This window comes from Periplaneta americana, chromosome 2, assembly GCF_040183065.1.
Source record: "Periplaneta americana isolate PAMFEO1 chromosome 2, P.americana_PAMFEO1_priV1, whole genome shotgun sequence".
Lineage (NCBI taxonomy): Eukaryota > Metazoa > Arthropoda > Insecta > Blattodea > Blattidae > Periplaneta > Periplaneta americana.
In genome coordinates this window covers 218,594,352-218,619,929 of record NC_091118.1, presented here as the reverse complement: position 1 = coordinate 218,619,929, position 25,578 = coordinate 218,594,352, and the positions used below count along the sequence as shown (strand labels likewise).

Sequence of the window (25,578 nt, the reverse complement as noted above, 5' to 3'; positions counted from 1 at the left end):
AACTTTGGCCACTGAAAAATTGGGGTGCGTAAAATATGCGGATTTTTCAAATAAGAGGTTCTGTTCTGAGTTTATCTCAATTAGTATATGTATAGGTAAGTATTTACGGTAGGGGTAATTTTCTATACCGGTAACTTGTCTCTACCAAGGACAAGCATTGTTAAAGTAGTGGGACTTTGGGGTTTCTTTCTGAAGCAGGTACTTCAGTTGCTGGTGAATGACCTACGATGGACTGTAGGGAAGGAAAATCCCTACTACACTGAAAAAAATATGTACGCAAAATACAAGGAGCAAAAATAAAGTTCAAAATAATCCCTTAAAAAGTAGGGTGCGCAAAATACGCGGGGGCGCAAATTACGCGAGCAAATACGGTAATACATATTCCTAAAGAAAAATATATTGTTTTGAAGTCACTTCTCTGAATTTTTAAGTAACGTAATTAAGTTTCACATGTTATAATGCACAGCTGTAAACATCTGAAAAATTACTAACCACAGCAATTAAAACCATTTGGATATTATCAAACTCTCTCTTTATTTTCATTATTAATGGCAGCCCTAGAGTCATTATATAGTGATCATAACATACTCACAACAAAATCTTTTCTCTTGAGATGTGTTTCCTTATGTCTCTTCAGTTTGAAATAAGTGTAGAATGACCAATGACATCCAGAAAAATTACACTGTAAGTATAGAAAACACATTGTCGAATCTGTTACACAAAGTAACAATAAATATAAATTCAGACCATTTTCTAAATCTGTTATCAAATTTAGTGGTAGTTTGACACAACAAACCCAACAGCATACATCACTTCTGCTTTCTATATTGTCCTAATATAGAAAAAATCAGAATCTATGAATTAATAAACTCAGATACTGCAAGGGTAAACTATGATCGCATGGCTGTAACAGTATGCATTGCTAGACTTAAACTAAATACAAAATTGCATTTTGTTACAGCACATCTTCTTCCAGCATATTGCAATTCTTTAATCACAATTTCATAACAACTATTACTGTAGATAATTTACCTCTAATTAATCATTACAGTAAAACTTCTTTTACACGTTTCACACGTATTCATTTCTTTCTTTAGTCCTGGCAAGATCCCTATACTTTCCATGTTAATTTATTTCGACTATATGTTTTTCGTATACGCATCTTTTACACTTATACAATCATTTTAAACCCCTGGACATATGAAATATCACTTATATGTTAATTCATATTCATTTATTAGTTGTCAGTTTTGCTCGAAATTAAGTTTGCTGTGAAAATATAAAGCGAAAATACAGCATGTGTGCCCACTTTGAAATTCGAAGCTGTCCATGCTTGCCTCCACCACTCGTGTCCTTTAATGACGCTATTACTGCTTTAGAAACATTTCGTAAAACACCATGATGTAACTGAACAAATTATGGAACAGTTATCACAATTTGCAGATGTGATTTATTCTTAGGAGCACGCAGTCCAAAATAACTAAAGTAATCACATGTTGCTAAATGAAGATCTCACTAAAAGAACAAGACAAGTCAATGTCGTAACATTTTTGGACTGAAATTTCAAATGTAATATATCAGCCAGATTTGGCCCTAAGCAGCTAAGATTTCCTACAAATAATGTTACATTCTTCAAGAATGTGTGTCATAAATTTCAGCATACTGTATTATAGACTCAAAGATGGTTTAACTGTGAAGTTATAAATTTCTCTTGTGAAAATTTTACTAAGTTGACAACTCTTTCTCCGCATATAGTCTCCAAATGCTATTTGAGTTATTATTAAATGTCATTTCAATTATGTTTTTCTCACTTATGCGTTTTTTTTCCCTTCAGACTCCCATAAAAACGTATAAATGAAGTTTTACTGTATATGTTTAAAAAAAAAAAATAAAATAATAATAATAATAATAAAATTCAATGTATAAGTTTGGATTTGTTTCCAGGTGTCCTGTCCTACTCTAATCATCTTCATTCCAAATGTAAATATAGGGCAATTACAAATGATTCATCAGGTTTAAGTGGCTGCGTAAAGAAAACTATAACATTTAATGTATGATGTATCAAAATAAACAGAAACTGTCTAAGTTTTGGACACATCTTCACAAGTGTTCAATGTGGCTTCCTCTCATTACACAACACACATCGATGCGATATTGAAGTTCGTCCCATACGTGCAGTAGCATATCCTTGGTAATGGTCGTAATGCGATCCTTGAGCTCAACCAAAGTTGCTGGTAGTGGTGGCATGTACACTATGTCTTTACATACCCCAGAGGGGGATCTAGGAGGCCACTGTAACGACACTACTCATCTTCAGAGCATTGCCCAACCCAACAGTGAGGGAGTTCTGTGTTCAGGTAGCGACGCACTTCAGTGTGCGGCTCCCCATCAAGTTGGAATATAAAGTTATTGGAATCCTCAGTCACTTGAGGAGACAACCACTGCTGCAGTATACCAGTCACAGTTGTCTCCGTGATTTAGACACTGCAGCAAACATTCGCTTTTGGAGAATCTCGTTCATTTTGCACTGTGAAACGTGGTTTTTCAGTACCCCAGATGCATACGTTATGGTGATTAATTTTGTCACTCAAGTGAAATGTGACCTCGTCACTAAACATTAGAAGATCCTCCATAGCAGCCTGCATGGAATTACAAAATTTATATTGTTTAACAAGGTCTTCCGGTTTTAGCTTTTGCAGTACAGTTTCTTCATTTGCAATCAGGTTCGTAAAACTTTCCATACAGTCGGTTGTGGAATATCAAGTTCCTGACTGGCGCAGTACGTTGATTTCTGAGGGCTGCAAATGAAACTAGACCTCACTCACTCCACTGTTTCATTAGAAATGCTTGGGAATCCATTGCTTTTACCTTTACTCATGGTACCAGTCGCCTTAAATTGATGATGTCATTGCAGAATGCTTTGGTGACCTGACAGTGAAGTTCCAGGATATTGTCTCCGGAACGCATCCTGTACAGTAACAAAGAAAAGTCACTTCTCATATTCCACAACTGCGAATGCTTTCTGCTGCATAGACACGATTTTGAAAACTATGCCTGTGCTGTCGTCTGTCTACATGCGCCAGAGTTACAACAATGGAAGAGTAAACTTCCAGAGTTTTTCTTTCGATTCATGATTAGCACAAACATATTGCATTCATAGTTTTCGCAAATATTTGACTTAAAACCTGATGAATCATTTGTAATTGCCCTGTAATTTCAGTACCCACTGGAAATATTTAGTCAACTACTAGGATGGCTTACTGACAAAGAGAGAACACCAACCCTGAAAGGTCTAACGTTGTAATGGCTGAGAACGTGAACTTTGAGCATACTCTGTCGTGGATACATCTTGCCACAGTCCTTCACAGGACACACCCACAGTTTCTGTCCATTTCCTGTTGTCACACAGAACACACTTTCCTTGTCCACACTTATTCCGAGTTCAGCAAGGGCTTCCACTACTGGTTGATCATCCTCTGTCAACAAACAAGGAGCAACAGATAAAATTATAAACCACCGCTGTAGGGTTTTTCTTTATTTGGTTATTCAATGATTCTGTATAAACTAATGGGTTATTTAGCGTCGATGAAATTGGTGATAGCGAGATGATATTTGGCGAGATGAGGCCGAGGATTCGCCATACATTACCTGATATTTGCTTTACAGTTGGGGAAAACCTCAGAAAAACCAACAAGGTAATCAATCCAAGCAGAAATCGAACCCACTCCCAAGCGCAACTCTGAATCAGCAAGTAAATCAGTAGCACTGAGCTAAGTTCTTTCTTCTTTGTTTGTTTTGTTCCTAACATGATAGACAATGATGTGTAACAAGCTTGAAATTCGTGAAGACATTGTTCGGTATTCATATGACTGGCCAGAGCTAGGAGCTGTGTTCAGCTTTCTTGTACAAAGCATAGAATATAAACTGTCTCTTTACAATTCCTTTTCACTAAAATTAACTAGCATAAAATAAATGTCACTAGGCTTTCTTAACAATGAGTATGATATCAAAGATGAGACAAATTGAGTGCTTGATCATTACTACAATATTATGAAAGTGAATAGTTCCTATTGTTTAAGGGACATCAAATGGCCAACGGTACCTGTTACTTGGTCGCCAAATTCTTCTCCTTCTTCAGATATATCACACTGCACATCAGCAGCAAGAGATACAGCCTGCTCACCAGAAACTGCGAACAATGCACAATAAGATGCCTGCAGCAGAATCTAACATAGGTAATATAACTTGAAGAACTCCCCACTTCACGAATTTGAATTTGTATAATGCCAAATACCAACATGAGGTACCTGTGTAAACAACAGCACGAAGTTACCTTTTTATTTTCATAAAAATAGTTTTATCGAAAAAGTTATCAGGCTTCTGTTACTGTCATACTTATGCAATTTGGTTTATAACTGCTTATTATGTGGTTGAGTTCTGGAAGAAATTCATAAAATTAATAATAATGTGTTGAACTAATTTTATAAAGAAATATCTTATAAACAGAGATGCTATATAGGAAGGTTGCAAAATTATGTTATGTCAGAAAAGTATTGCTCTAAACTAGGAAGTGAAAGCAATGGTGAAATTGAATAATGCGAACAATAAATAGAAATTGCTTATGGACATGGAATATATTGAATAATGAAGCTACACAACTTTTATTGAAAGCACTATATAAATCCTCATGGAAAGGAAAACGACCATTGGTATGCCCGGAGATAATTTCGTGTTTAGCAATTACCATTCAAAGACATTAGATAGACACTGAAAGAGATTTTGTTTATCTTTCTTAAAAGGGCTACTTTACAAAATGTGTGAAACACGTTCGCTTGATAGAATCCATATGTGAACTTTTAATAAACGAAAAGGCAGGAATCGAACCAAAGACTTGCACTACAAGCCTTGCCACTTAGGCTATTCTAACTGTCTTTCGGCAGGAAATAACTGAATACAACTTATAACATTAAGTATGTAAAAATTTAAACTCAGTCTACTCTAATTTTTTTGTGCCCATTGTGCAACTCAAACCAAGAAATGGATTCGGAACACCTCAAAATCTGTGCTTCAGTGGCTGGTCATGATAATATCTTTGAAAAATATTGGAGTGCAAGAGGTCAAATGACTTTATTGTCAAACGCCTGGCATTAGAAAACAACAACAACTTTTTTTTATCTTGACATAAGCATTCGGATACTCGAATGTTACTTTTGAAGAGAAAAAAAGGCCTGCATTTCATAGGCATATTTTTCCAATTGAGAGAGTGATATCTATCTAGATATAATACGAAATGTGATAAAAAAAATTGTCCAATTCAAATTTCTTGGACAGTTACAATTTTACAGTAGTACTTATGACGGAAGTGAATTCGAAACTTATACTCCCACCATAATCACTGATATCCCAGTGATTAATATTCAGATTTAGATTAATTTTGTACATTGGCCTACTAAGCATCCTCAATGATTTAACACAAACTTAATTACCCTCCAGCAATGGGGGCTGTTCGGTCGCACAGCTCACAGTACTAATTGTCACAGGTTGGTCAGTCTTCTGGATCTTGTTATTATCCAGTTTTTGCCAAAATCCAGATGTCGCTTTCATCAGATCAGTTGTCTTCCCCTTGAACACTTGTTCGCCAAATGGAGTATTAATAACGATTTCCGTTGTATTTTTTGATTTGTCAGTGGAAATTGCAATAATAGCCATCGAAGGTGTTTTCTTAAGGTGCAGTGCTGCTTTGGAACCTTCTTCAGACAAAGCGATTGCTGCTCTTCCCTCTAATTCCTGAGTTTTCGTCTGTGTTCGAACCCGAGAAGAATCTCCTGGCTTCTGAACACTTGTACTCTTAGTAATGTTTGATGGTTTGAGAGGACTTTTTAACAGACTTCGGGAATTTGATGGGAGAGCCACGCTAACTTTGCAAGAGGGAGCAGTTGCAGTGCATGTTCTGGAGATGCTTTTCTTTATGTTATTAGTTTCTATTGAATTTATATCATCTTTTTTTGACACATCCACTTGGGTAGGAAGAATATATTTTTTATTAATAAGAGCCTTTACATTATCATTAGCAGTTGCAGTGACAGCCATCTCTTTATTGCTTGTTTCCACTTGAGGTAGCTGATTAATATTACTTAATGTATCACTGGTATCAATCTGAAAGGTAATTAAATTAAATTCAGGAAAATCAATACCTGTATCTTTTTCTGAATCTGTGTCCACACTTCTTTTACCTGTTGTTGACAAACTTTCCCAGTTCGACTTCGTTTTTACACCTTTAATTGTTGGCTGCGTATCATTTATTTCACTCCCATTCCACAGGTTTTCTTTAAATTCTTTATCCTGTTTTATAAAACTGGATGGGACTCCAATAGAGGAATAATTATCTTCATTTGATTCACTCACATAATTTCCTGGAATACGCGGTTTGTTAGATTTGTCAACAAGGTCCGGTTTATGTGTATTGCTGATACCAGTATTTTCAACTAACATATCTTTATCTAATAAGTCACTTCCATCTAAATTATTTAGAAGTGGATCTTGATCCGAGGAGTAGTTGTTCAATATAGTATTTTCACATTCTGTCTGTTTACTCTTTGATCCATCAGCTATATTAGGTGGGTTATCTAAACTTAATCCTATGTCACAAATATTCGTCACTATACATGTCATGTCTACATCTTTGTTTGATAAAAAATTATGACCAATGTTTTCGGACAAGTAAGTCGATTCCAACACTTCGGTCTTCATTACGGTGTCTAAATCTATACTTGATACAGATTCTGTTCTTTGTTTAAACCATTCATCCACACCGACACCTGTAATGTCTTGCACTATCTCTGCTTGGGTATGTAATGAGAAATTTGTAGATGTTGATATTTCCAGTTCACTCAATGAATCACCATTACGCGAAATTTGAATGACATCTTGGTTGTCTTGTAGAACCGTCTTTGAGCACATATCAACGGAATCTGAAGATTTGTCGAAATTAAGTTTGTTCAGATTGTCATAATCACATTTAATTCGCCCGCGACCTTTTCGATTTATCTGAGGAACCCTTTTACAAGACATTTGTTGTCCCCGTTTCGAAGGGGTTTACACTCTCACCACCATGAAAATTCCATGAACACCATAACAATCGAAATTATAAAATCGAAATGTTCCATAGCACTCTGATATTCAAAATGGTTATTCACTCACAAATATCGTTTTGCTCAGCCAACAGAGTGCAGTAATATCGTAAACTTCAAATAATATTGAGAAATATACGTTTCCACATAATAGCTTTGATCACAAAATATATGTCATCAGGGATAATAGTCATGAAAATATCTGGTTAATTTCATTGGAGTATGCAATCTTCATGACATAATCACATTATATCACAGTTTAAAGTATACAGTTGCAAAGCTCAATACTTAATAAATATGCATCCATAAGTAGTTCCTGACCACCGGGATCGCTACTATCGCCTCAGCACAGACCCTTTCCCGAACAAACGATAATGTATGTTCTGTTTTTTTATTTCAGTGTATGGAGTTCAGTGAAATATATTGCGTATCATTGCTAAGTTTTATTCAGTGTAATATGTCCATAAGTTCCGTTTACTTCTTATTGCATAATTAGTTGCAGAAATAATTACAAAACTGTGTTACCGTATTTTAATGTGAAGAGAATTTTACATGTTAACATAATCTATTCGCATCAACATTTTAAGTTTAGAATGGAAGCTATTTTAAGGTTTAATAAAAAAAAAGAATTTATATTGTGATTTCAATTTAGCACATTTGCCTTCCTTAATAATGGATAGAAAATTTACCATACCACCACAGTCTACTATATACAGTCACGAAGCTCAATATGTAGTAAAAATGCAAACATGGGTAGTTGCCCACCACTAGGATCGCTACTATCACCTCATCATCGGAGATCTCTCTCCTAGCAGCCGACAAAATATGTTACACTTTCGTTGTCGTGTTCTTTTGGAAAAATTAACACCTTCCTTCCATTATTGAAATATTAAATGCATAAAGTTAATTTATTATTTTAATGAAGTATATTAAATTTCACCATAAACTCGAAGATAACTGCAAGAAATAAGTTAATATAATTTTTGTTTGTGCAAAACGAACTGAAATTTACTATAATAGCTTCACTCATTCAAGATTATAGCGATAATTAACTATGAAACCAATAAATATTAATTTGCATTTCTCTTTACAACAATAATAATGGAAATATGAATTAATGGAGTAACTTACGTGTACCGGTACTTGCAGTGTAGGCTTACGTAGTTAATAAATAGGGATGAGGTTAAGCAATAATAATGACACCAGAATTGGAAATAAAACGTGATCAATAAATTTTACTGTAACAAACTTTTTCTACGTCTCTAGTAAAGCAACAAATAAAAATAACAACAAAATTAACAGCTATAATTAAAAACATATCCTTTGACAAAAAAAGTAGGCCTAAGCAATAATAATCCCACCAGAATTGAAAATAAAACGTGATCAATAAATTTCATTAAAACAAACTTAATTTTTCTACGTCTTTAGTAAAATAACACATAAAAATAATAACAAAATTAATAGCTACAATTAAAAATATATCCTCTGAAAAAAAAAAGTAGACCTAACCTTTATTTCTCTGGAAATTTAGCAGCCTAAATGACAGAACTTTAACCGGTATCTAATGTCCTTTCGGTTAGACTGAAACATTTCATTGTGAAATTTAAGGAAATAATGTATTCTAACAGTCACAAAGAACTTCAAAATTAACAGTTTTGTTTCTGCACAGCATTCTTGTGGAAACCCAGGAACCTTTCTGAATCTTTCGGAAATCGGAAAAAGGATAACTCTGGCCTCTTCCTCTAACTGTTGCTACAATTTGTAGCACTACAAACGTCTCCTCCTTGTCCCATATTATTATTCCAATAATTATATTTTAGCCATTAATATTTTCGTTACAACCAATAACGAACATTTCACAAGCATCAATGTGAACTACGCAACGAGCTAGCACGCGATAGAAATAGGACACAGTCCAAAGTCGACCATGGACAATCTATTGTTTCTAGTTGCTAACCGCTTGGAGCGCTTTATCACGAGATTTGCAAAAAAACACCTCAAGCTTCGCGACTGTATATAGTAGACTGTGATACCACTCCTATGAAATTAGTGTACGTACGATTGTGTTATTTCATCTCTTAGGAAGTAGATAAATGCAATAATTCAGTACGTACTCAATTGTAGTATTAAAATACAGACAAATTGAACGTGCGGCGTATCATACATAACGTAATGCTTAATTATAATGTATAATTGCGAATATAGGAATATAACTAATAACCCATAATTTCCATATGACATAACATAGGCCTACATATGTAATGGCAGGGCATTTGAGACTTTGTAAATCTAGTTGCTCTAGTAATAGCGCTGTGAGGTTACCGTACTTCAATATAGTCAAGTGTCTGAAGGCCAATAAGGCAGCATTCATAAAGCGGTGGAACTAGCGCTGAGGTAGTTCCTGCGATTTCGAAAGTGAATATCGTTGAATTTATAAGAGATTTTTTTTGTGGAGGTGCAGGTGATCGTATAAGCATAATAAAAGCCGAAACTAACCAAACTGAACCTGTCACAGTTCCGTATATGCAAGGAATGTGAGTACAAAGGAACTACCTCTGTGCTATATAGTATAGCCTACTAACACAGTACCGTACATTAATCAGACTTCACATTGGAGTACCGTAAGAAACGAATAAGTACAACTGAAATAGAGATAAATTGCATTTAAAAGTTATCACACGTAACTTTATGCTTAATTATAATGTATAAATGCGAATATTGAAGTATTGGTGCAGTAAACATAACCTATAATTTCAACATATCTAAATATCCGTGCGGTGCAAATGAAAATTATTGAATCGTGCATTAATGAATGTACAAGAATTTCGCAATATTTATTCCGAATAAAGGCAGGTATTACACATACGAACAACGTAATTTTCACACCAAAAATAATATTACACCTTAACTCGCAAGTGAATTATGTCTGAAGTGTCTCATAATCATTGTTTTAAATTTATTAATGCAATTACACTATATTTTAGAGAAATATATGTTACTCTTTATGCATTGCAACTAATTTATATGATTGAAACGCCACCCTCCGTGATCGGGTTAAGCGAGTCACATGGTCTCCTTATATTAAATCACGATGGCAGTGGAACAGTCTACTGTTCCTAGTACTCAGAACGCTCCAAGCGGCTAGCAATTATCGCGAGAAATGCAAAAAATCATGCCAAGCTTCGCAAGTCTATGCATAGGATCGTGATTTTACATTTGGTGATATCTGGTAACAGTTGGCAACACTGACAGAGCCTTCTTTAGTTACAAGCCGGGGCATGGGTAGGTTTGGCAACGCAGAGTGGAGGCGGGAGATTTTAGAGTGATATTGTGTTTGCTCATTGCTTTCGTTATACGTAACGCGTATTTTTTCAATGTTACTTCATGCACAAAGGTAAGATCAAGATTCAGAGTAGTGATGTAAATTATTACGGGTTCGAAAATAGTGTTTTATTGCAATCAATTAGCTATACTTCAGAATACGGCGTAAGTAGGCTACTTACATACAAAGGCTGCCACTTAAAATAATTACAAAAAAAAAACATGTTTTTATTGATAGTACGAAGGTAAATAAATAAATAAAAAAGATATTCCTTGCACTGAAAATAATAAAATCAATAATGCAATAAAGACGTAAGTTCCTACGCAGTATTCTTAAGTTCCATTCAGTTAACAAATTTGTGGCTAGCAAATTGACAGTGTTTTGCGACTTAATGGTGTTTCATCTGTGAAAGGTTTAGGATATATTTTAATATTATCTTCTGCGATTATCTATCGTGTTTTTCTAAAAATATTTCAGATGCCTAGAAAGTGCTGTGTGCCTATGTGTCGTAGCAACTACATTTATAATTTTAAAAAAATAAATAAAAACATACTTGTTTTTTTTTATTGATGGTACAAGGGAAAATAAATAAATACTTAAAGAAATGTTACTTGTACCAAAAATAAATAAAATAATGACGTACTTTCGCAATACCCTATTCCAATCAATTAACCATTATGTGGCTAGTAAATTGACAATGTTTTGCCGCTTAATGTTGTTTCACCTCTGTCATGAAAGGTGTAGGATATCATATGCATTTTAATTTCATGTGATTATGTCGTGCTTTTCTATAAATATTTCAGATGTCCAGGAAGCCAGTTTTAGTTTGAACCTGGCCAGTCACCATAACAATACTGTTATCCTAAATTATTTGTTATAAACTTTTTAAAATATAATTTTAAATAAATATAACTACAGAAAACAAGCTAAAATTGTGAATTATGCAAATAGGCCTAAAATAAAATGTAAACAGAAGAAACTATTGACATTCCTATTATAATAAAAGTATGAGGATGTAAATACAGTTAAGCCAAGTAAAACAATCTATGAAAGAATGAAAACACATCCCTTCAACATAATACGTAACAAAACGCAACATTATCTATTAAGTACATGTATGTATCAATTAGCGTAAACTCAGTGAACTTTAAATCCTGTAAATACCAAGTGGGTGAATGTAGAGTATCCAACGCCCACTGAACGAATATTTCACTTTTATCACTGCCAATGTTGCGCTATAATCGTATATGCAAGGTAGGCTATAACAAAAACCTAAACTAACCAAACCTAACCTGTCAAAGAAGGAACAAGTTATACTAAGGCTGTGTCTCAAAGCTACATTTTCGGTTGAAGTGAACTAGATTGTTGACTAAATAGCCGGACATGATGTCAGAAGTTACGATCCAAAGCTACGTAGTGCATAGCAATCAAGTCCGCAGTAGCTAGCAAACAAAAATGCTTGCTTGATTGTTGACTTGTATTCTAAACAAACATGGATACCTCATCAGCAATTGGGGTTATGAAATCTGAAAATGCTTTGGAAGTGAAATAATGAACATTGACATTGTTAGTACCTTCTGTACAATGTTGTAAACATTAATGTAATATATTAAGCCCTTATCTTTTCCTTAAGTCGTAATGAAACTGCATTAGGACACTGCCTTCTTAATTCAGTGCTGCACCATGATGTCATGGTTTTTTAGAAAAATAGTCTGTGAAGAAGGCCATGATTCAAGCATACATTTCCAAAGCTCCCTAGTGTGTAGTTTACAAGTCACCTAGTTGCTAGTCACTAGTGTGTAGTTTGGACTTGAGCTTTGAGACACGGCCTGAATATGTGTAAAATTGGCCTATGTCTCTATAGTGGGCGGGACATAAGTAACATTGACCACCAACGAAGTGATTACATGCATGTACAAATTATAGATAGTTCTGACGTATAGCAGGCATTCCGAATCTTCAACAAAACTGCAACATTTGTGGGATCACAAAACAGCTGTTTACAATGACTTTGAAAACCAACGGCGTAACTTTATTGATATAGCAGGCGAGACCCAACAATTTGACTAGAATTCTGATACACACAACTCACAAATAAGAATATAAAAATGTGGTTATACAATATTTAATAGAATAGTCAATTACTTTGTCATCCATAACCGTAAAAATTCCCAAAGACTGCATCCATTTTATTTTCATTTATTGTCTTGTTTTTTTATCACCAACACGCATTTAGTTTATAATACATCAACAATTAACGTTTGGTATGACCGCAAACATAATTCCATCGACACACACTTAAATTGTAACATTAATTTACATTGGAAATCGGCATTAGCACAAACACGTGTACTGTACGGTCAGCCTCCGGGTGACAGATAATTACAGTGTTGCCGACGTATGGCCGCGGCTTGTAAATAAAGAAGGCTCTGGAACTGAACTTATGTGATCCTCATGCCAAGCTTCGCAACTGTATATACTGTTAAAAAAATGTTATGTTTTATTTAACGACGCTCGCAACTGCAGAGGTTATATCAGCGTCGCCGGATGTGCCGGAATTTTGTCCCGCAGGAGTTCTTTTACATGCCAGTAAATCTACTGACATGAGACTGTCGCATTTAAGCACACTTAAATGCCATCGACCTGGCCCGGGATCGAACCCGCAACCTTGGGCATAGAAGGCCAGCGCTTGTATATACTAAACTGTGTTATGTTATTAGTCCTCTTGATCTAATAGCAGAGATATTGTCGCCACTGCAAGTATTTCTTCATTTTTATTGAATATAATATTGACCCCAATGATCCTGAGGAAATCTCTATTTAAATCAAGTAATCATACTTTCAATTATTCAATATTAAAACATGTGATATATAATTAACAGTAACCTATCTATAAATACCATTTTGAATTACTTGAAAGTGTTTTTATGAAAAATTTAGCTTTTTTTCGCTCGAAAATAGCTTATATTTAAACTCCGTCTAGCTGGATTCAGTGATAACCAGTTGGCAACACTGACTACAATGTATATGACTGAATCTGTGTTCTTGCTTCATGGCGATACTTTCATAATTCTTTGACTCATCGCTAAGACATCATGACAATGAGTTGTGTATTGGCTTTAGAGGAGAATCCTAAAGAAGTATATCTAGAGACTACGTCGTTGCTGTTGAAACTTGTAGACAACATTATCAACAATCCAACAAATCCAAAGTATAGAAGTATCAGACTTGATAATCCTACAGTTGTCAACAAACTCTTGTCAGCCGTTGGTGCAATGGAATGCTTATTTCAAATGGGATTTGAAGAAGTACGTAGGTATTGTGATTCTCCGGTTTTTTTTCTCCACACGTGCAATTAGAGATGGGGTAAAACGTGATTTTTCACTCACCGATGAAGCAGTGACAGCTCATTTTCGATCACGGTGATTTTAATTGAAGGAAAAACTGAATGAGGTAGAAACAAATAGTAAGAATAAAAACATTCGATATATATATATATATATATATATATATATATAAGGATATAAAGGAATTTAAAAATGGATATCAGGCAAGGGTAAACGTAATCAAGGATGAGAATGGTGACTTGCTTGCAGACTCTCATTCGATCCTTAACAGATGGAAAAACTATTTTGGGCAACTATTAAATATACATAGGCCAAGTAGAAATGATCGGGACGAAATTGAAATACAAACTGCTGAGCTGTTTATACCCGAACCCACACTTTCTGAAGTCGAAATTGCGATAGAAAATCTGAAAAAGTACAAGTCTCCAGGTATTGATCAAATTCCAGCAGAATTAATACAAGAGGGTGGAAGGGCGTTATCTAGCGAAATTTATAAACTTGTACTTGCAATTTGGGAAAAGGAAATTGTACCAGAACAATGGAAGGAGTCCATAATCGTACCTATTTTTAAGAAGGGGGACAAGACTAACTGTAGTAACTTTCGAGGAATATCACTTTTGTTGACGTACAAAATTTTGTCGAATATCCTTTTGAGAAGATTAACTCCATATGTAGATGAAGTTATTGGGGATCATCAGTGTGGTTTCAGGCGTAATAGATCGACTATTGATCAGATTTTTTGTATTCGACAGATATTGGAGAAAAAATGGGAGTATAAGGGTACAGTACATCAGTTATTCATAGATTTCAAAAAGGCATATGACTCGGTTAAGAGGGAAGTTTTACATAATATTCTTATTGAATTTGGTATTCCCAAGAAACTAGTTTGATTAATTGAAACGTGTCTCGGTGAAACGTACAGGCCAGGTCCGTTGGCCAGTTTCTATATGATGCTTTTCCAATTCACTGCTGGCTAAAGCAAGGAGATGCACTGTCACCATTACTTTTTAACTTTTCTCTAGAATATGCCATTAGGAAAGTTCAGGATAACAGAGAGAGTTTGGAATTGAACAGGTTACATCAGCTTCTTGTCTATACGGATGGCATGAATATGTTAGGAGAAAATCCACAAACTATTAGGGAAAACACGGAAAGTTTTACTTGAAGCAAGTAAAGCAATAGGTTTGGAAATAAATCCAAAAAAAGACAAAGTATATGATTATGTCTCGTGACCAGAATATTGTACGAAATGAAAATATAAAAATTGGAAATTTATCCTTCAAAGAGGTGGAAAAATCCAAATATCTTGGAGCAGCAGTAACAAATGTAAATGACACTCGGGAGGAAATTAAACACAAAATAAATAAGGGAAATGCCTGTTATTATTCAGTTGAGAAGATTTTGTCATCTAGTCTGCTCCCAAAAAATCTTTAAAGTTAGAATTTATAAAACAGTTATAGTAGCAGTTGTTCTGTGTGGTTGGGAAACTTGGATGCTCACTTTGAGAGAGGAACAGAGTTTAAGGTTGTTTGAAAATAAGGTTGTTAGGAAAATATTTGGGACTAGGAGGGATGAAGTTACATAAGAATGGAGAAAGTCTCACAACATTGTATGACATAATTAGAAATATTAAATCCAGATGTTTGAGATGGACAGGGCATGTAGTACTTAGGGCGATTCCAGAAATGCGTATAGAATGTTAGTTGGGAGGCTGGAGGAAAAAAGACGTTTGGGGAGGCCGAGACGTAAATGGGAGGATAATTTTAAAATGGATTTGAGGGAGGTGGGATATGATGATAGAGACTGGATTAATCTTGCACAGGATAGGGACCGATGGCGGGCCAGGTTCCTTAGAAGCCATAAGTAATTAATTAAAATTGCCGAATTCCACATGCTTACAGTATAATATGAATGATTATACAGTAGTACAGCGTCTTTGGAATGAATTAACTGTTATACGTATAGAATTACAGCTAAATATAGTGGAAAGATACTGTAAATAATATTAATAGACTATAACTTTTAGGAATTCAAATTAATATGAAGCCATATGAAAAGCGTATATATATAGGCTATTCTTACTTGTTTAAAAAAAAATAAAACATAATTGATAGCGTCGGGATTCGAACTATTGATCCCGTACTCCAGACTTGTACGCTTTAACTACTCGACCACTGCGCTTGCTTTCAAGCATTCGATGTTTTCATTACAGGTTAGAATGCTTGTGGTTCTTCTGCATGTTACAGGTTTGTTTTTTCTAAAAAAAAACTGCAGCATTTTACGTCTGTATAGCCTATTTGTGTATGCATGTTAAATTGTAATACCCTCATGTTTTAATATCTCCTCAGCATAGATGCATAATATTTAAACAGGAAAGAGACACGAATATCTCTTCATGGTATGAACCAGGCTTTTGGCCCGGAGCATGCGCAGTGTGGCATTCTTTGACTTAGAAAATACTCGAGCTGCTCAACATTTCTGTCCCTCACTGTACTTCAAGCATGTTGTAAGAGACTGCTTCTGATTGGATAATATGAACATGTGATACCCCAGTCCTACCAGAATTTCTGTCACTTTATTTGTTTGAAATTAATTTGTAAGTGGGGCTAGATTTTTCCCACATCCTTGAGAAGTAACACAACGATGTTGTCTCTACTTTTGATATGTAAACACAACATTGTTACCAACTGGAGACTTAAATTAACAGCTAAATCATAACAAGAAAGAAGCTGATACTGAAATTTCATAAATCCTTAATGGGTCTTTTCTCTCGTGTTTGTTGTACCGGTACTTTGTAGTTACATTGTGTACTTGTATGTAAGTGCAGCAAAGAGTTTTGATTATGTCTGCTAATAATGATATTATAGCCGCTTTGTTACAAATACCGTTTTCCCGAAGAACATTCAAAGAAAATTAAACTTCGATTTCTAAAGGAAGACCAAAGCCTGCATTGCGCAATTTAATCTAGTAACAAAAGAATATTACTTGCCATTTTCAGAATACCAATTACAAAAGATGCCATTGACTTGCTGGCAGGGATGTAGTGGAGATGGAGCGGTGCGGAGCGATGCTCCTGCACTGTGTTTGCAAGTGGAGTGGAGCGATGCTCCTGCACTGTGTTTGAAAGTGGAGTGGAGCGACACTCCTGCACTGTGTTCGAAGGTGGAGCAGAGCTCTGGCACTGATTTGGAATTTTAAAATCTATTTGACATCACAATACTTTCCCAGCTAACGATATCTGAGTTAATGTCAGAATATTGTGACAGCCGGGATACTATCTCGCGACCGGCAGAAGGAGGGCAAGGTCGGCGATGGCTCGGCACGGCAAATGAAGTTGCGCGTGCATCTGCTTCCTGGGGCATGTGCTGTGGCGTAGAGAGGAGAGGAGAGACGGCGACTGCGGCAGAGAGGGGGAAGTAATGCGCCTGCGACTGAGGGGAGAAATCCAGAGAAATCGAGAGGCGCCATCTTCTGGTCATCTGTAGAAATTTCCAACATCGTACTTTCCGGAAACTATGGTTTAATTATAAATATGACACGCGAGTGAACTTGAGTTAGTTAGTTGCAGTCATTGCTAGTTTTGGACAGCAAGGCACTCTTGTGTAGCAGTGAAGCCAGCTTCGAGACCGGAGTTCGACTTGAGTGTGTCCGTAACTACCTGAGTTCGAAGTTCAGTGGATTGTCTCTGAAGGTCTGGGGTTTGAGATACTGTGAACTCGAGTGACTGAGCTAGAAGAACTAGCCAAGGCAAACGAACTGTGAACTGAGAACTCACAATTCTGATTTTTAAATAGTGCTTTGTGAACATTAGCTAAGATTAGCAGTACATTGTTGTTCTCAATAATCCAAGTAAATTGTCATTGTCGTCTGTGGAGTGCAATAACGAACACTGTGTTACTGTGTGGATTGGAAATCCCATTGTTGATGGGAGTGTTTACATTCAATTATAGCAAGTGATTATTGTTGTTTTGAATAAAAGTTATATTCTTGTTTGAAAGAAAAGTTACAATATTTAGTGATTATATTTTCTGTGCTTCCCTTAGAAAATCGGAACAAGTTCGGAACCACTAGAAGCGTGGAAGGGGTGTGTGGTGAGAAATGGGGGAAGAATCAGTGACAGGACAACCACCAAACTAAACTTTAGTGCGCCTGCGCGAAATGATCACATTCATAATTCACTTTCGTTTCGTATTATATTTCGTTAGTTTTCGCGTCTTTGTATGATACAGGAGATTGTCTATGGTGTTACTTACCGAAATGTGTTGTGTTTGTTTCCCAATTATTTTACGAAGTGAATTTTAAACAATTAATTTACTGCCTATAATGTGACTAAAAGACTACTTGAAGCTTTTGTTTTTATCTATTGCCCTTCACTAAATATGTAACAAAATAAACATAGACAAAAAACATTTACTTCTTTCTTTTCTCATGCCATTACTTTTACTAGTGGAGTTACAGGAGCTTCTTCTCCTGATATTATTGATATCTCAAGCCCATCACTTCTATTTGATGAACCTAGTAATTCAACTAGAGATACTGTTACAAAAGATACAGTTCCAGTATGACTGCGAAGAATATTCAACATCATAATGTTCAAAATAGTGAAAGCCAAACAGTCGGCCTGCAAAGTGAGTGGCCGAATGTATGGAATGAAGAAAATATGTGGTCAAGAAAAAAAGAAGCTTATCCGTGGATTGATTGTAAGCAATGTAAGCTAGGCTGTAAAGTGTGTCATGAAGTAACTACGTTAGGTGCATTAAAAAGAGTGTATTTCTGTATCTAATGAATGGCGCTCATATTCAGTAAATTACTGGGGATCAAACAGATCAGATAAGCTTAAGTCACTACGAAAAAAATCATTGAACACAAGAAATCCAATGCTCATAATATAGCAATCAATTCAAAATGTTGGCGAATAAATGAGTGCAGCCCACCGTGAAGCAACAAAAGCGAAATTTATATCAGCTTATTACATTGCGCAGAATGATCACCCTTACAGTGATCATTTTGGTTTACTTGAGCTTCAGAAGCTAAATGGAGTAGGTATTGATTGGTGTTGCCTTGCATTCTCCTTACAGTCTTACTTTATGGCATTTCTTTCTTTGTCTTATTTTTTTTTTGTATCCAAACCTTCCCCAAAGGTTAAAAAACATACAGAGCTCCGGCACTGTAAAGTTTCGGACTACAACCCTGCTTACTGGAAGTGATAAGTGTAACAGACCAACTTATTTTGTTGGAATTGTTTGCTGTTTAGCTGTGACAGAAGTTCTACTTGGACAACTACAGAATGCAGCAAGCTAAATAATTTAACTAAAGCAATACGGGACCATGATGTTGCTATTGTACATATTTGTGCTTCTATCGCACTCGCTACTTTTGGAACTGTGCGTATTGAAACTGAGCTAAGTGACCAAACACAACAAAGTATTGTTCTACATAAAGAAAAGGTAACACGCAATAGAGACATTCTGAAAAGGCTTATAAATGCCGTTTGTTTACTTGCAAAACTGGAACTTTCATTTAGAGGAAACAATGAGTCGAAATGTCCAACAACCGCGGTAATTATTTAGAACTTTTGGACTACACTGCCCAGTACGACCCTCTTCTAAAACAATCATTTGGAGTAATGTACAGTATTTATAGGTGTATCAAATCGTATTCAAAATGATTTAATTAAATACGTTGCCAATGCACTTAATAAGGAAATTAAACAGTAATTACAGAAATCTGATTTTTTTTGCCATATTAGCTGATGAGACAACTGATATCTCGAATAAATCACAATTTTGTCTCATTTATCGATATAAAATTGAAGGAATGGTGGTAGAGAGGTTTGTGTGCTTACGTGCTGTAAGTGAGGACGAAACAGTGGCAGCACTTTCTAATCTTATTTTAAGACATATTCAATGCTTTTCAAACTGCTATAAAAAACTTGTCACACAAAGCTACGATGGAAGTGCAGTGATGGCCTCTTCATTACTTGGTGTCAAGCTAATATTAAGGCTTCTTTTCCACAAGCTCTCTTTGTTCACTGCTATGCACACTGTTTAAATTTAGCACTCTCACAAAGTGCTTCAAGTATTCTTGAGTGCCGTATATTTTTTGCTACATTTTCTGGGCTTGCAGCATCTCCAAATCACCAAAGCGCACAAAATTTCTTGATGAATTTTTAGGTCGACGATTACCACATGTTTGCTCAACAAGATGGAATTACTTGTCTCGACTTGCCAATACTGTTTACGAAAAAGGGATCAGCTTCGCCAAGTTTTTCTTAATTCAGTCAGAAGTGGAATGTGATACTCTTTTTGTTATTCGAGGATATTTATCAAATTTAGAAAACTTTGAATTTTGCTTTCTTCTTGCAACTTTTCAAAGTATATTTTCTCTAACTGATGTTTTGTTCAGTGTCCTTCAAAATGCTTCACTAGATATTGCTTACTGCAGAAGAAGGATAACAGAAACGCAAAATAATGTGAATTCTCTAAGAAACCATTTTCAAGAGATATGTGACAAAACGGTTTCTGATATTGGTCTTCCAGGAAAACTAAACAGAAATCTTTCTCTAGATACGACAACCAAATACAGAAGATTATGTTTTGAAATTTTCGATAATATCGAACAACATATTAATACAAGATTTCAGGATTATGGAAAGCTTACCTTTTTGTGCTTATTAGATTCTTCAAAGTATAGCTGTTACTTTTGTGTTTTCTCAACTGATGGTTTTAAAAGTTTACTTGAAAATTATTGGTTGCTTCTTCGATGAAGTACGTCTCAAAAACGAGTTAATCGTAGCACACAGTTCAAAAGAATTTTCTGATAAGTCACCTTCTCAGCTAATTAAGATGTTAGGGACTTCAGCACTCGGAAAATCGATGCCACAGCTTTATCTATTAGCTTTGCTTATATATGTGATACCAGTGTCCACTGCAACAGTTGAAAGATCATTTTCTGCATTAAAGCAAATTAAGACATATTCACGAAACAGAACAGGACAAAAACAGCTTTCGGATCTTGGACTATCAGTCGAAAGTGAACTATTAAATACTCAGAAAAAGAGAGACACATTTTTCGATTCTTTAATTAAACATTTTGCTGTAAGTGATTGACGAATAGATTTGATTTAGTTCTGAAACTACTAGACTGTTATGGTAGTAAGACTATTTAAACAGTTAGAGTAGTCTTTTATAGCAGTATTTTTTATTTTAAACAGTAGTTTCAGTAAGCCTAATCTTATAAATTTTGTTAAAGTACTGGTACCAAATACCAACGTATTTTTATAATTAGTAATATTATAAATATTTGAATCAAATCAAATATAAGTAGTAAGAAGGAAAAGAAAACTTGACTGCGCAACATCTTGGGTGATCTGTTGGATCACCACATGTCACTGGTACGCAGCATCAGCAGAATAATGTCGCTTTCTCAATTGAAGTTCTACACAATTAAGTAAAAAGATTCTCTTTCATTAAACAGATGATATTGATTGTCAAAATATTTTTATTACATTCCTTTTCTGTAGTCCATTTTGGGACCAGATTTTCTGTAAAATAATTTGAGAATTGCAGCTTTTCATTTTGATTGTAGGCTGATGATAGTCTTGTACTGCCGCCAACTGTGTCCATAGAAAACTTGAAGTTATTGAGAAATGAAATCTCTGCAAGGAGAAGCGGCTATGGAAAAGGTGCAGAGAGCAGAACTGCTGCCCAGGACCTTCATAAACAGGTAAGTTAGGATACAACATTATTCCTATATCACTAACAACATTATATATCACCAGAGGCAGGAAGTTTAGGCATTATGGATCATTAAAATGGGCAGATAAAAAGGCATCATAAATAGCTAAAATAGGCAGGCAAAAAGGCATTATAAATAGCTAAAATACGCAATAAAAAGCAATTACAAAAACCTTGCGCTAGACCCACAACCTTGCACTTTCCACAAAGGGATTTCGGCAGCAAGAAGTCAAATGCAAATTGAGATTTTCGACTCAATGTTGCAATTACTGTTGGAAGCAAAGAAATCTTCCCAGTAGCCTTGGAGAGTGCATTTTTGTGTTTGGTTGTACTGATATGTTGCGATATGAAATATTTAGCTAGCAATGGAAACTGAAAGAAAAATAACTGTTAAAAATAATGTTAGACCCGCACTCATTGTTGCCTTGTCAAATAAACACAAGTGATAATTAAAATGCTTACTGTTATACATTTTTGCACATCAACAGTCATTGTTCCAAAGAGAATATGAACTGACTCAAAGACAATATACATTCGGTGAAGTCACTTTCATTGTAGTGGTTATAGAAATGAATTAAAATATACCTGTAGGCAATTTTTAATAATAAATTAATAAATAATAGGTAAATAATCAAATAAGGGCAAAAAAAGAATTTATTTTGTAAATTAGGCATTTATATTAAAAAAGGCAGAAAAGAGCAACATAAAACTGTGACGTTTCAATCACAAAGGTATAATTCGTACATATTTACTTCCCAAATGAAGATAGATTTAACACATTTAAAAAGGCATTCTGCCAAAGTTCCGGTCCCTGTATATCATCATTACCAAATTGTTTGGGTTCGTCTTAATAGGAGTAACAATAGGGGCAACATCTGAAAGATGAAAAGAGCGAATGAAAGACTAGTACAACTGGAGAAGAAGCAATATAGCATCTGAGATAGTGATACACTGAGGACTGTGACATTTGATGAGAGGTTACTTGAGGTCTGTGATTGACAGCCCCAAAATCTGTGATACATAACCCCAAGATCTGTTATGTGTAGCCTTGAGGTGTGTGATGCATAGCTCTGAGTTATGTGACATATAACCTCAAGATGTGTGATGAGTAGCCTGTGATGCATAGATCCACGTTATGTGACATAGCATCAAGATGTGTGATGTGTAGTTATGTGACACGTAGCCCCAAGGTCTGTGACACATAGCGTCAAGATCTGTGATGGATAGCCCTGAGGTGTGTGATGCATAGCTTCACGTTATGTGACATGTAGCCCCAAGGTCTGTGACACATAGCGTCAAGATCTGTGATGCTTAGCCCTGAGGTGTGTGATGCATAGCTTCAAGTTGTGTGACATGTAGCCCCAAGGTCTGTGACACATAGCGTCAAGATCTGTGATGGATAGCCCTGAGGTGTGTGATGCATAGCTCCAAGTTATGTGACACGTAGCCCCAAGGTCTGTGACACATAGCATCAAGATCTGTGATGGATAGCACTGAGATGTGTGATGCATAGCTCCAAGTTATGTGACACGTAGCCCCAAGGTCTGTGACACATAGCATCAAGATCTGTGATGCATAGCTTCAAGTTATGTGATACGTAGCCCCAAGGTCTGTGACACATAGCGTCAAGATCTGTGATGCATATCCCTGAGATGTGTGATGCATAGCTTCAAGTTATATGACATGTAGCCCCAAGGTCTGTGACACATAGCGTCAAGATCTGTGATGGATAACCCTGAGGTGTGTGATGCATAGCTTCAAGTTATGTGACACTTAGCCCCAAGGTCTGTGACACATAGCGTCAAGATCTGTGGTGCATAGCCCTGAGATGTGTGATGCATAGCTTCAAGTTATGTGACACGTAGCCCCAAGGTCTGTGACACATAGCGTCAAGATGTGTGATGGATAACCCTGAGGTGTGTGATGCATAGCTTCAAGTTATGTGACACATAGCCCCAAGGTCTGTGACACATAGCGTCAAGATCTGTGATGCATAGCCCTGAGATGTGTGATGCATAACTTCAAGTTATGTGACATGTAGCCCCAAGGTCTGTGACACATAGCATCAAGATCTGTGATGCATAGCCCTGAGATGTGTGATGCATAGCGCCAAGTTATGTGACACGTAGCCCCAAGGTCTGTGACACATAGCGTCAAGATCTGTGATGGATAGCCCTGAGATGTGTGATGCATAGCTTCAAGATATATGACATGTAGCCCCAAGGTCTGTGACACATAGCGTCAAGATCTATGATGGATAGCCCTGAGATGTGTGATGCATAGCTTCAAGTTATGTGACACGTAGCCCCAAGGTCTGTGACACATAGCGTCAAGATCTGTGATGGATAACCCTGAGGTGTGTGATGCATAGCTTCAAGTTATGTGACACGTAGCCCCAAGGTCTGTGACACATAGCATCAAGATCTGTGATGCATAGCCCTGAGATGTGTGATGCATAGCTCCAAGTTATGTGACACGTAGCCCCAACGTCTGTGACACATAGCATTGAGATCTGTGATGGATAGCCCTGAGATGTGTGATGCATAGCTTCAAGTTATATGACATATAGCCCCAAGGTCTGTGACACATAGCGTCAAGATCTGTGATGGATAGCCCTGAGGTGTGTGATGCATAGCTTCAAGCCGAGGGGATGGTGATGACGGTGCCGACGTGCCCCTCATCGCATCGGCCCCTTTTAGGTTTTCCTGTTTGTGACCAGATCGGTCACAGTCCCTCCTCAAGTGCTCAGGTTCGCTGCAGGACCAGCAGGTAGGCACTCCTCTTCTTCGTCGCTCGGGTGATTTCGGTTGACGTTCCTTGACGTCGGCCGCCGCGACGCTCCTAATCCGGTGCGATGTCGAGACGTTCGCCGTCAACTTGGCTGCCTCCATCCTGAGGGCCGCCGCCAGAGCTGCGTTGATGGTGCGATGCTCTGCCAAGAGTAGCTGTTGTCTTATTTCCGGGTCTCGAACTCCACTGCCGAAGGTGTAGGCCGCCTCTCCTGCGACGAAGTTAGGTGGTAGGCCCCTGAGGGCCTTATGGGCCAGTTGTTCCACCGCCATCGCAAATTCTTGTAGGGACTCGCCTTACTGTTGGACCCTCGTGTTCAGTTGGGTCCTGAATGCTGCCGCAAGTTGATGGTCACCATAACGTCCCTCCAAGGCCGCCATTATCTCAGCGGCTGTCCCATCTTCTGGAACGCTGTGAAGAATCTCCGACGCCTGTCCCTGAAGCGCGGCCAGCAGCTGAGTATTTTTCTCCGCCGGCGTCCATCCATTATGCTCTGCGATGGCCTCAAACTGGCGACGGAATATCGCCCAAGACGTCGTTCCGTCGAACTTTGGCGTCTTGACGTTCGAATGTCTGGCTGAAGGTGATGGCTCCGCAGGACCACTATATGGAGTCCTCAAATCCGTTGCCGCTTCTTGCATAGCCCGTCGAACCTCCTCGGCAACTATCTGTTTCTGTTCTCTAGCCTGGCGATCCACCAACGCGAGGATGTGCTTGTTTTCTACAGCATGTTGGTCCATTAACGCGAGTATGTGCTTGTTTTCCTCAGCGTGTTTGTCCATCACCTCACTCGTCTGCTCTTGACGATGCTCGAGATCGCGGATTTTGCCGTCTACATCCTGTCTCAACTCGGCTACTGTCTCGTTTATAGTTGTGAAATTCTGGTTTAGTTTATCCAAATCGGCCTTAAGTTCGTCTTTCACGATGGCGACAATTCCATCTACGTGGGCCGAAATGCTTTCAGTTTGCGTAGTGACGTCATCTTTCACTCCGCTTATGTCGCCTTTCACTTCACGTATGTCACTTTTCACTTCTGCTTTTACTGCACTTAAGTCGTTTTTCAGTTCCGCGATGGCTTGCAGGATCAGCTGTAGGTTCTCCATTATGTTGATAATATTCCGATTCTGACACCAGTGTAAATTTTATACTGAACAACAATGTAATTTTATTATCTCAACAACAACTCTTCACTTTCTACACAGTAACACAGTATTCGTTAGTGCACTCCACAGACGACAATGACAATTTACTTG

The 25,578-nt window shown here is 36.8% G+C and overlaps 2 protein-coding genes across 7 annotated transcripts in view; one reads left to right on the top strand and one right to left on the bottom strand.

Annotated features, from left to right (window-relative positions):
- LOC138695153 (uncharacterized) overlaps positions 1–7,189 on the bottom strand; it is a 61,671-nt gene extending 54,482 nt beyond the window's left edge. For 2 of the 3 annotated variants that reach the window (XM_069819599.1, XM_069819600.1), the window contains exons 1-4: positions 5,487–7,150; positions 4,103–4,189; positions 3,283–3,476; positions 593–682 (exon numbers count right to left, since the gene is read on the bottom strand). In XM_069819599.1, coding sequence (XP_069675700.1) covers positions 593–682; positions 3,283–3,476; positions 4,103–4,189; positions 5,487–7,071 — 1,956 coding nt within the window. In that variant the 5' untranslated portion in view covers positions 7,072–7,150. Of the gene's footprint in view, positions 1–592; positions 683–3,282; positions 3,477–4,102; positions 4,190–5,486 lie in introns of all 3 variants that reach the window. The other variant, XM_069819601.1, reaches the window with a different exon arrangement.
- A 6,279-nt stretch (positions 7,190–13,468) lies between these two features.
- Pngl (N-glycanase Pngl) overlaps positions 13,469–25,578 on the top strand; it is a 52,357-nt gene continuing 40,247 nt past the window's right edge. For all 4 annotated transcript variants that reach the window (XM_069819598.1, XM_069819597.1, XM_069819596.1 and 1 more), the window contains exons 1-2: positions 13,469–13,760; positions 21,387–21,524. In XM_069819598.1, the coding sequence (XP_069675699.1) occupies positions 13,548–13,760; positions 21,387–21,524 (351 nt within the window). In that variant the 5' untranslated portion in view covers positions 13,469–13,547. The remainder of the gene's footprint in view (positions 13,761–21,386; positions 21,525–25,578) is intronic.